This window comes from Paramisgurnus dabryanus, chromosome 12, assembly GCF_030506205.2.
Source record: "Paramisgurnus dabryanus chromosome 12, PD_genome_1.1, whole genome shotgun sequence".
In the NCBI taxonomy this organism is placed as follows: domain Eukaryota; kingdom Metazoa; phylum Chordata; class Actinopteri; order Cypriniformes; family Cobitidae; genus Paramisgurnus; species Paramisgurnus dabryanus.
This window is the reverse complement of record NC_133348.1, coordinates 710,303-722,429: the sequence shown is the minus strand read 5'-3', so window position 1 is coordinate 722,429 and position 12,127 is coordinate 710,303. Positions and strand designations below refer to the sequence as shown.

The 12,127-nt window shown below is 36.8% G+C and overlaps 1 protein-coding gene across 3 annotated transcripts in view; it reads left to right on the top strand.

Moving 5' to 3' along the window:
- The window catches only part of LOC135749745 (adhesion G protein-coupled receptor F5-like), a 73,195-nt gene extending 63,462 nt beyond the window's left edge, over positions 1 to 9,733 (top strand). For all 3 annotated transcript variants that reach the window (XM_073816331.1, XM_073816332.1, XM_073816330.1), the window contains 13 exons: positions 701 to 801; positions 933 to 997; positions 1,113 to 1,249; positions 1,454 to 1,651; positions 2,287 to 2,493; positions 3,111 to 3,251; positions 3,353 to 3,543; positions 3,654 to 3,824; positions 4,045 to 5,391; positions 5,659 to 5,700; positions 8,702 to 8,764; positions 8,896 to 8,953; positions 9,054 to 9,733. In XM_073816331.1, the coding sequence (XP_073672432.1) occupies positions 701 to 801; positions 933 to 997; positions 1,113 to 1,249; positions 1,454 to 1,651; positions 2,287 to 2,493; positions 3,111 to 3,251; positions 3,353 to 3,543; positions 3,654 to 3,824; positions 4,045 to 5,391; positions 5,659 to 5,700; positions 8,702 to 8,764; positions 8,896 to 8,953; positions 9,054 to 9,142 (2,810 nt within the window). In that variant the 3' untranslated portion in view covers positions 9,143 to 9,733. The remainder of the gene's footprint in view (positions 1 to 700; positions 802 to 932; positions 998 to 1,112; positions 1,250 to 1,453; positions 1,652 to 2,286; positions 2,494 to 3,110; positions 3,252 to 3,352; positions 3,544 to 3,653; positions 3,825 to 4,044; positions 5,392 to 5,658; positions 5,701 to 8,701; positions 8,765 to 8,895; positions 8,954 to 9,053) is intronic.
- Positions 9,734 to 12,127: the final 2,394 nt, after the last annotated feature.

Genomic DNA, 12,127 nt, shown 5'->3' with positions numbered 1-12,127 from the left:
GAAGTTTCTTTGCTTTAACGCGAAATTGCGTAGCTGTTCTATTAAAGCCTTTCTCACGGAGCCGTTTGCTAAAAAGCCCGTTATGTCACTATTTGTGTGTGGAGGACAGATTTATAAAATCATCAGCTCAAACGTAAAGGAGACCGCGAATCTCTATGCAACGGACCAGGATTGGCTTGTTTGTTGTTAACCCACAATATAACACCCGGCTCACGTCACAACGAAAGCCCAGTGGCTCAGACATGTGGAGAACTTCCTGTATTTGGTTCGGCCCGAGGTCCAGCAGTGTTCACACCACAGGTGGGTCGCCCCAGAGTTCGGCAACAGCCGCTCCGAGACCACCTGTTTAGAGGGGTCTCGGAGCGGCCGTTTAGTGCGCACCCGAGTGCGGCTGTTGTGTTCACACTGACCCAAACGCACCGTACTCTGAGCGACACGTCATTTGGGCCGACCTAAACAGTGTATATGTGAAAACACCCTTATTAAGACAAATTCTAGAAACCTGTGTTCTGGGAAAAACAATAAAACAGATGACATTTTATGTGGCCTATAACTTCTTTTTGATTTTGTTTTGATTTCTTCAAATGGTTTTGTTCAAAAGCACTTTAAAGTACAGTACATTGATGTTTAATAGTACAAGCCTGTTGACACCATGCACACATTTATTTATTTATCTTTTTATTTTGTATTTATTTTTCAGTTATAAAAATGTCTATGAGGATAAATATAATTTTTGAGACCAGCCTCACCAACAATGCTAATCAGAAGTACAAACTGTATGAAGATCTCATTAAATCTGCAGTGAGTATTAAACATTTGATGTACTAATCTATTAACTGTTTGTGTACTTTATGTTTGCATTAAGTGCATGAAAATGACAGATTTATCCTGTAATTTGTCAACATAGTGTATTTCACTTAATTTTTTTACAGATTGAAAATAGTTACAGGAATCTGCCTAACTACATTAAAGGTTCAGTACATGTCATTGGCTTCAGGTATGAAAGTCTAGAGTCTACTGTATACTCGAATTTCACTCAAAATGTGCCATTGATGTCTTTAACTCTTGTTCCAGTGTCTTCTTATTGCTATGGTTTGTGTTTTGCTTCATAGGTCTGGTAGCATTATAGCAGACTACACGATCACTGCAAACAGCACCAATCTGGATTTTACAGATGCAAACAAAGAAGTTACCGACACTCTAGCAAAGGCAGGAATCCCTTTAGCTCAGGATGCTTTTGCTAATAGTGGTATGAAATCTTAAAACATTTGTATTTCTGAATTCTCTTTCATATGGATTCCTTTGCTATTTGCATTTATATCCTGCTGTTTATTGTTCATAGTTCGTTCAGCTGTCTCACATAAGATTCATGAATTTGATGTTGTTATGAGCATGAGAATTGCTTGAAAAAAAATAAGAAAGGCGAGATGAGCTGTATTGCTTTTACTTTCAGTGGAAACAGTTCTGACAACCAAAAATAAATATTATCCTCAGCAAGATGTGGAACTGACGTGTAAACGTCCAGTTTCTGTTTTGGGAGCTATGAAATGGAGTGTGAATGACAAAGATCCTGCAGGAAACAGTGCAAAATACACCATTTCAAATGACGGTAGCACTCTCATTGTGAACAATGCAAGTGAAAGTGACAGTGGTAAGTCACATGATTTATCTTTGTAGCAAGCAACCATATCACCCTGTAACCCAAGACTGGTTGCCCACTGAAGTAACATTGGGCCTGGTCAGTACTTGGATGGGACAAGGGGTGCTCACTTTGTGGTCTGTGTGGTTCCTAACACCCCAGTAAAAGATGGGCCATGGTCCCCTGTTTTATGACATTTTATCAACTGCATAATTTATCATAAATTCCATGTAATAAAACCTTATTTAATGTTTTGTTTCATTCCAATTCTAATGTTGAGATTTCGTAAATTCTCTTTGGGCTAGGGGCGAGAATGGATGCACACTACAAAAAGGGGAGCACATGCCAAAAGTTGGAGCACCACTGCACTATGATGATACTAGTATAATGCTGCAGTGCTGAATGCAAGTTTAATCAAATTGGTTATGCAAATCAGTTGAACCTACTATTTTTACTTTTTGACTAGTATTTTGTTAAAATAACTTATAAACAAGTTAAAATGATTAAACAAAACAAAAAAATTATTGCTAATATGTTTTTTTACAGTAGCTGCACATTATAAATCCGTAAACGCACCACACTGAGTAGAATTGAAATGATTGATTTTGGTTTAACACATATGTATTGTTATCATTGTTTACTTGCAGGTAGATACTCATGTATCATACAAAGCTCCCCAATACCTTACATTCAGTGGCAAACAGTATCTATTGAACCACGTCCTAATATTATAGTGGATAAAACTGATATACAGCTTCAGTGTCGAGACAAAACTGTCACACTAACATGCTGTGCTGATGGTTACTCAGTTGAGTGGTCTGGGACTGTTGCTGGTGATGATGTGACAAATTCAGGTAGGGCAGACTGGATGATGTTATTATATTCTTATAAAAGCTATGTTATTAGTTTCAATTTTAATACATTTGGTTTTAAGAGTCCACATTGAAATTTTAGGATTCAAAACCACACTCTGAAAATGCTGGGTTGTGTCAAAAAGGGAAGAGCCCAGCCGGGATGTAATTTAACCCATGCTTCGTTGTTTCAACCCAAAATGCTGGGTTGTTTTAACCAATTGTTGGGTAAATATAAACATTTTGGGTTCATTTCAACCCAGCTGCTGGGCTCAGCATTCAACCCAACATTTATATTTCAAAATAGTTTAATGTGCTGCAGTTTGTATCTTTAAGCTGTATAGAAATGCAGGTTAGTTACGCATTTATCTTTATGGGTTAAATTCAAATGATGTCAAACTGAAATCACCTGCGAAATCAAACCCAACTTATAAAATTGCAGTTTTAAGGAAATAGAAAAAAATTATGTTGGGAGTCAGGTTATAGTGATCTAATTACAATTCCTCAAATTTGTGCAAGAGATGAAATCGAAGATAATTTTCAATGGTGGAATCCCATGACCCCATTTTACTATATGTGTTATTTATTCATTTGTATTTTCCTGTTTTATGCATCATCAGGATCTGGTTGTATTACATTACAACATCAAATAAGCACAACGTGTGGGACTAATGAAAACTTAACATGCCGACTAAAGGACATGCCAGAATTACAAACATTTGATTATAGCAGCAGGACAGTGAAAGTTCAGACAGTCAATGGTTAGCATAAAATCTCGATTTCAGTTTCAAGTTTGTTATTCTGTTTATGTTATGAAAAAATAATAATTTGTTTTCTGAACATTAAAATTTGCAATTTCCAGTGTTTAACTGTATAAGTGACACACTTGGAGTTGGAAAAATAGGTGACATTGTAACAGGATTGTGTGAAAAAGGCCTGGAAGGCCTCATAACTTATCAATGTAAACAGACAACAGATCTCAAATATGACTGGACAGAAGTACAGAAAGATTGTGTTGTTCCGGCTATCAAAGACCTTGAGAGGAGATCTGAGGTTATTTATCCCTCACATTGATTCACAAATAAAAAAATGTCCATTTTTTTATTTTTCTAGTAATTACATTTCTTCTTTTTTTGTATTTTTGTATTTTATATTGTATGTAGGTTTTATTTGTGGAGCAGATTCCAGTGTTCATGACAAACCTCAGTAACACTGCAGTGCAAGATAAACCTGCAATAACAAAATCTGCTGACACTGTGCAAACCATTGTTAACATCCTTACCACAGTTGCTAGTGTCTCACAAAATATTAACATCAGTCAGCCTGTGATGGTGGTATGTGTATTCGGTTTATATGCAAATTTATTGTATTAAAATGATTCTTGTTTTTCCAATCATCTATAATCAGTCATATTGTGCATACTCATGAAACATCTCTTGATTTTCTTTAATTAAAATGTCTGATATTAAAAGATTGATTTGATGGATTCAGTTATTTTGAGCGTTTTTCCTTGTTTTGTTTATTATACTAATCATGATTTTTTTTAATTTCAAGGATTTTCTTAAAACAGTGGACATCATTGTATCAGATGCATCTAAAAACTCATGGACAGATTTGAACAATGACAACAAAACAGAAAACAAAAGCACTGAACTTCTTCAAGCTATTGAAACTATGAGTGATCGGCTCTCTGATGTCGATGATTATATGTTTAATGAAACCTCCATTCAGTTAAATAGAACAAGAATTGAAAACTCATTCACTGGATCATCTTTACTCCCAAACTCAACTACTCAGATTGTGATACCAAAGGTTCTTAAACCGACACTTATGACGACTATTATCTTCACAAAACTTGACAATGTTTTACCAACTCGAAATACTTCTAATAATGACAACAAGACATCAGGAAACCAAATCAATGGAGATGTTGTTGTTGTAAGGGTTAATAACGCAATTAACAACATTTCATTTACCTTTGATACTACAAATACATCATTGAAAAATCCTCAGTGTGTCTTTTGGAACTTTTCTCTGGACCATTGGGATACCAAAGGATGTAAAGTGAAGCCATCAGGGAATAACACGGTTACATGTGAATGCGATCACACAACCTCTTTTTCAATCCTGATGTCTCCGTTTGCAATTGATAACCCTGCCTTAGCCTATATAACATATATTGGTGTAGCTATTTCAATGGCCAGCTTGATTCTGTGCCTCATCATTGAGATGATCGTATGGAAGTCAGCAACAAGAAATGACACGTCGTACATGCGTCACGTCTCAATAGTCAACATTGCTGTGTCACTGCTGATCGCAAACATCTGTTTTATCATCGGAGCTGCAATTGCAGACCAAGAGCAGCCAACTTCAGTGGGTCGCTGCAGTCCAGTGGTTTTCTTCATGCACTTTTTTTACCTGGCTGTTTTTTTCTGGATGTTCATTTCAGCACTTTTGCTTCTTTATCGCACCGTCATGGTCTTTTCTCAGATGTCAAAAACTAATATGATGGTCATTGCCTTTATGGTTGGTTATTGTGCACCTTTGCTCATAGCGGTTATTACTGTCGCATCCACAGCTGGACCTAAAAACTATATTTCAAAAGAAAATGCATGTTGGCTGAACTGGTTTGAATCTAAGGCCCTGCTGGCATTTGTGATTCCAGCTCTGACTCTCATCGCCTTTAACCTCCTGGTTTTGATTGTGGTTGTGTGTAAGATGGTCAGGAGAGGAGTTGGTGCTTTAACTAATTCAAATGAGAAACACACTCTTGTGGTCATTGCCCGATGTGTGGCCATTCTGACTCCTATTTTTGGTCTAACATGGGGATTTGGCATTGGAACCATGGTGTCACGTAACTTTGGCCTTCATGTGGTGTTTGCAATCCTTAATTCATTGCAGGTATGACATTCTTTCTGCATTTTTGACTATATAGTAAAATTACATTTTATGTTTTTTGTTGTTTTTGCAAATAATATTACTCCAATCATCATACCCCACAATATTCAATAATATTTAATAGCAACCTGCATATCAATATAAAGTCTTGCAATGGTAATGTTTTTAGAAGAGTTTTTAATGTTTTAATGCATGATAAAGTCATATCCAGATAATTATGAAAATGAAATAACAAAGTAACATTTTCCTTATATATTTGTAATGTCACAGGGATTCTTTATTTTGGTGTTTGGAGTTCTTCTGGACAGCAAGGTATGAGTTTTTGTTGCAGTGCATTTTGTTCCTGTATACCAAGATGTTTTTGTTGTAAATGAGAATTTTTTTGGGGCTATTGGGTTTAATAATTTCACTTTAATGGCAATGAAAAGGTTATTAGTCCTTTTTTTGGAATTTAACTAATTCGACTGTCTTTAGCTGCAAAACCCTCTACTAAAAAAATCCACTTATTTGGACAGGACACAGTAAACAATTGCAAAATCACTAAAGATGTAACTAGAAACATTGCACATAATGAAAGTCAAAGTGTAAAAATGAAGAAACTGAGCCATAAAATGTTGAGAATAAAGTCAATATATAACGAGAATAAAGTCGTAAAATTTCGAGAATAAAGTCAATATATATCAAAGTCATAATATATTTATAATAATGTCATATTTTTTTTACATTAACGTGTTTTGAGTCATGTGAACAAGCAGATCTGCAAAGCAGATAACAAAAGACATGCCTTACATTAAATGAAGGAGATCTGTTTCAGAATAAAAAACATTTATAATAAAGTTTCACATTAGGCATCAACGTTGTTTAATGCATCAAAGCAGTGATATTAATACACTAAATGTTTTGTTAATAAAATGTTTGCTGAATTTGGCACTTTAATATCACTGTGGAAATGCATTTAGTCACATTCAGTGTTTTTTTCAAGGTTTTAGAAAGGAATGCCCTTAACGTAAACCTTGTTTTCATATTCTTGCTTTCATGAGAACATTTATATTCTGATCATTGCCTGTTTTTAGGGATGTACAAAATTGTGTCTGTTCACAATATCTCCTCTATATTGCCTTTTATATAAGGGAGATTCCTTCAAATTGCCTTTCTGAGAGCATCTCGCTCATATTGTTTCATTAATAATTTGTTTGTTCACATCAATCCAAACATGTTAATGTAAAAATATGATATTATTATCAAAATATTACGACCTTATTCTCATTATTAATTTTATTATTACAATTTTAATGACTTTATTCTCGTTATATATTGACTTCATTTTTGAAATTTTACGAATTTATTCTCATTATATATTGACTTTATTCTCGAAATTTTACTACTTTATTCCCGTTATATTACAACTTTATTCTCGCTAGTACGACTTTATTCTTGAAATATTACAACTTTATTCTTGAAATATTACAACTTCATTCTCGTTAAGACTTTATACTCGTTATATTATTACTTTATTCTTGAAATATTACGACTTCATTCTCATTATATTACGACTTTAAACTCGTTATATTATGACTTTATTCTCGTTATATTTCTACTTAATTCTCGAAATATTAAAATTATTATTATAATTTTAATATTTCTCGAAAAACTACTAGTTAAATCTCAAGATTTTTTTTATTTAAGCTTGGCCCTAATCCTCCTTGGTAAGATCCACTGTAATGAAAGGATCAAATATAATGTTACACATTAGATATTTTTCCCCAACAGTTCATTTAAGACATAACAGATTATGGGCCCTTAACGATCTGAAACGCAAGTGCGAAGCGCAATGCGCAAGTGAGTTTGTGGGCGGATCTTGGGCGCTGTTGCTATTTTCCCGGCGGGAGAAATAACTCTTGCGCCAGGCGCAAATCAATAAGGGGTTGGTCTGAAGTAGGTTCATTTTTCATAGGTGTGGTTTGGGCGTAACGTCAAATAAACCAATCAGAACACTATCCAACATTCCCTTAAAACGCAAGGGCGCAAGTTCCATGGTGGGTTGCTATTATTATGACAGATTTACCAGGCGCACACCAGGAGCGGTTCACAGCCGAGGAGACCGACGTTCTTGTAAGAGCAGTCAAAGACAGAGAAGTTATTTTGTATGGGGATGGGAGAAACCCGCCCAAATCAGCGTAGGTTAAACAGGCATGAGAGGAAATAGCCAACAATTGTCTCATCAGCCGGCATCCCCATCGTTGCGCCAAGCGCTACAATGATGTCAGGAGACGGGGGAATCCCAAGCTTGCCAGCATAAATCGGGCAAGCCGTGTAACGGGAGGTGGATCTGCCTCTACACAGATCTGCGTCCACCCTCACTGCTGAAAGGGTTTGGGGGCTTTGAAATCGGACCCAAGAAACGCAAGCAAGGTCCAACCCCAAAGAACACTTACAAATCAAGTTCATATACATTAAGGTTTCTTATGAAAACATTTTAATTATTATTTACATAAAATAAACGTAATACAGCCACACAACAAACTTATGAAAATATTTTAATCGTTATTTGCATGAGAATTTTTTAACGCAGCCACACAATAAATAAAAACTATCACCACAATGCTCACCACTATGATTCCCCTTATCTCATGTGTTAATATTGTTTATTGTACAGGGAGCGCAAGTTCATTCCCTAGTTTAACGACGTGCGTCTGTGGAGTGAAAAACCCGCTGTGCGTCGGTGCAAAATACGAATGATACATGCGACACTGACAAAGTCAATTGCGCTGGGTGCAAGATAGGGACCTATATCTTCGTGAATTCTTGTCAAAACAGTATGTGTGTATATATCGAGGTTACATCGTCAGTCAGCACAAGGAAGATCGTTTTCAAGTCTTGTTGCTCTTAATAACTCTTTTAACATCAACCAGGGCCCAAACTTTATCTCTCTTAATAGCTGTTTTAACATCAAGAAAGTCCTGCACCTTATTTTCTAATTCCTGCATGTTTCAAAATCAGACACGCATGTGGATGGACACACATCATTGTATTAGATTAAGCATTTAGGACAGGACACCTCTTAGAAAACGTACAAATGAAGATCATTTTAGATCTTAACATATATCATTGACATTGTTTTTCAAGATGCACACAACACAAGTATTGTTTTAAGGTATGTTTGTAAAAAATGTTCTAATATAACTAAGACCTAGGCCTAATTAACCAAAACCTTGTCCGGGAAACTGCCCCTTAATGAATTAGTTTTAATCTAGATTAAAACCATGTGGTCTGAAAAGTAGTTTTAAACTATTTTGTCATTTTATAATTGCAGATCCGCGAGATATTGGCAGGAAAGTTTTCACTGAGGAGCCTTACCAGCTCTGACCGTACCAGGGTAAATGTCAAAACACTACACACCCATCAGTTCTCCTTAACATCAGTATTATGTGCTTTAACTGTCTCAGCTTTGTTGTCACATTATAAATGTATTTACTGTAGTTCACATCTAATATGTATACATTACAGAGCACTACTGCAGGACAACCTTCAAGTGGACCGCGTTTGTTTCAAAGGATAAGGAGAAGTAAGTTAATGTTTGTGTGTGTGAATTAGCATGTACTAAGTAATCCATTATTAATACTAGTAGCGTTATACATGGAGTAACAAAAACATGTTATTTGCAGATGTGTACAACGTATCTGAAGCCAATGCTTCCTCAGGACTATCATCTTCAAACAGCTCCAGTGAGGCATATTCTTCATTGAGTCCATAACTACTTCATGATCTAAAGCCAGAGGACCTTTACAAAACCTGTTTCCTTTCTGTTTCTGTTACCTGCTTTCATCTTTCATGATAAATAAAAAAAGGGATATGAATTGCTATTTGGTATTTCATTTATCAAAACACAAACAGAGCTGTGCAACTACTGTAGACCCATATTATTGATACTATATCAACTTTCTGTTATAAGTGAAAGTCGAATCATGCCGCTTATCATGGTATTATTATTAAATACATTTTAAATTCACATTTTTAAAAATAATATATCAAAGTCTTATCTACACTTTCTTGTTTTCAAACAAATGCCCAAAATAAATGTTTTAATAATAGAGTGTCTTTTTGTTTTTTTTTATTTACTCTTATCTTGTTTTGTATTTTACATATATTGTACTTCTGTGCCCATACTGTACTTCTATTTTACAAATTGTTGCTGTAGAACACCCATATGAACAACCGAAGTAGTGCGCACCTGGGGCGCAAATGGAGGAAACGTGCCTTCCTCAAGGGAACCTCAGTTGTTGCCTGCTGGTCTTGGGAATCGAAAATTTGACCTTCAGGTTACATGTCTCTCTAACCACTAGGCCACGATCACCCCTTATGTTATGCCTGTATTACCGGTGCAACCCATGCAAACGTTATAGTTGCTTGTGGTTGTCCATCGAATCCGATGATGACGTCCACTTCTGTCTGTTAACGGTGAGTTCTCTGATGACTAAATAGTCCTATCTTGGATCCACAAGTTCTATTGCAGGTGGGGCATGTAAACATGGTATTGGTGCTACTGGAAGTCATGGGTGTGTTCCTCCTGAGCCTCCTTTGTTGTCTCCTGACTGTTCTTTCCTCCTCCAGTGCTTGGGTTCCATCTAGACATAACTGCCGCCAGATGTTGCGGTCAGCAGCCATGCTCTCCAAGTCCCCTGGTTTGATTTTGCACCTCTTAAGCGCTGTCTTTAGTTGATCTTTCCAGCGTTTCTTCTGGTCTCCAGCAGAGCGCTGGCCTTGTTGTAACTGGCCATATAGCACTCTGCGGGGCAAACGATTGTAGGGCATCCTTATCACATGCCCCAACCAACGCAGTTGGTGCTGGGTGACAGTGGCCTCAATACTTTTGCAGCCTGTTCTCCTGAGGATCTCAGTATGAGGCATTTTGTCCCGCCAAGTAATTCCCAGAATGCGCTGGAGACAGCAGATATGGAAGTGTTCCAGGGACTTGATGTGGCGGCTGTAAGTAACCCACGATTCACAGCTGTAGAGGAGGGTGGTGATACAGACCGCTTGGTAAATGCAGATTTTTGTGTTGAGATGAAGGTTCTTGTTCTGAAAAACCCGCCGCCGGAGTCTCCCAAAGGCAGCTGATGCTTGCTTGATTCTGTTTTGGACCTCATTGTCAATGCTATTGTCTTCAGAGACAATGCTCCCCAGGTATTTAAATGATGGGACAACTGACAGTTTTTCATCTGCAATAGTGAAGATGGGTGGCACAGATGGGATGTTGGTACTCCATTGGCAGAGTACCACTGTTTTGGCGGTGTTGATGGTCAACCCCATCCTGCTGTATGCCCTCACTGCTGCATCTAGGACAGACTGAAGGTCTTGTGGAGAGTGAGATATGAGAGCGCAATTATCTGCATACTGCAGCTCAAGTATCCTCATTCTGTTAAGTTTCGTGGTTGCCTGCAGCCTCCTGATATTAAAGAGGTTACCATCCAGTCTGTACACTACTGTCACCCCACTATTTTCTTCAATATCCTTGTGGAGAAGCTTGGTGACGCATATGAGGAAGATATTAAAAAGCACTGGAGCCAAAACGCATCCCTGCCTTACCCCTGTGCGCACAGGAAAAGGACTTGACTGTTGTAAGGACCCACCCACTGGTCCAACGACGGATTCCAATGCCGTGGGAGAAAGGGTCTCGTGTTCTGAATCTCTTCCTTTAAGAATTAAACATTCATTCAAATTTAGTCTTTTGTTCATATTTGACTCTGTGAGGTTTCCAATCTGACTCCAAATTTTATAATAAAACTTAATACATTATTAATATTGTTTTAGATTATTGATTATAAATTCTCATAGTCTTAGTTATTCGTTCATTAGGGACCCGATATCGCACAGGATATACGTCGGCCGTTGCGTATATCTCACGGACACAAAATTGCCAGTTCTGATTTTAGTCAGAGGTTGCCGGGTAAACTAATATTTTATGTCTGGCCGCCCCATGCTTGCTCCGATCATAAAAATAGTTATTTAGTCACGATCATGCAACTTGCTAAACCAGGTGATAGACATAAATCTGAGAGTCCTGGTGAATGTGCTACCTGCTCCATTCAACATCAAAACACCAGTGTGATCATATCCTGACATACTTATTTTGCGGTAATACCAGACTCCTTCTAATCTACTGGAAATAATAATTTCTGAAAGAATTAAAATAAATCAATACAATTTCTGAAGAATTTAAAATGAATCAATAATAACAATTTATTTTGCCAAGCAGGTTACACTTAAATCAATCATTTAGTTTCCAAATTCATCACACAAAAATGTCAACATTCACATCTAAAATAAAAGTAGTAAGGTAAAAATAAAATCACAAAGTCAAATCATACCTGGCAAGTAAAAAACGACACACATCAGTGCGGGAAGTCTGAATACAGAAGCTTCCTTGAGTCCTTTGCCAATGTTCCTTATATACACCAGTAAAATGGGAGTTATGGTCAATCTGGTATTTTCATTTAGTTTCTCGTGTAGTTTCTCGTGTAGTTTCTCGTGGCCCTAAAGGTCACCAAATGGGATCGCCAGCCATCTGTACTTAAGATTACCTAGAAAAGACACGCCTCTTAGAAGAACAAAGAATATATTTTAAAGTTAAATCTCCAATATACTCTTATCTTAGACTTAAAGAAATTAAACCTCTTTTTACCCATCGCACCATGACATTTAAAAAGATATCAAACATGATGTAACAGTATTTCCAGCA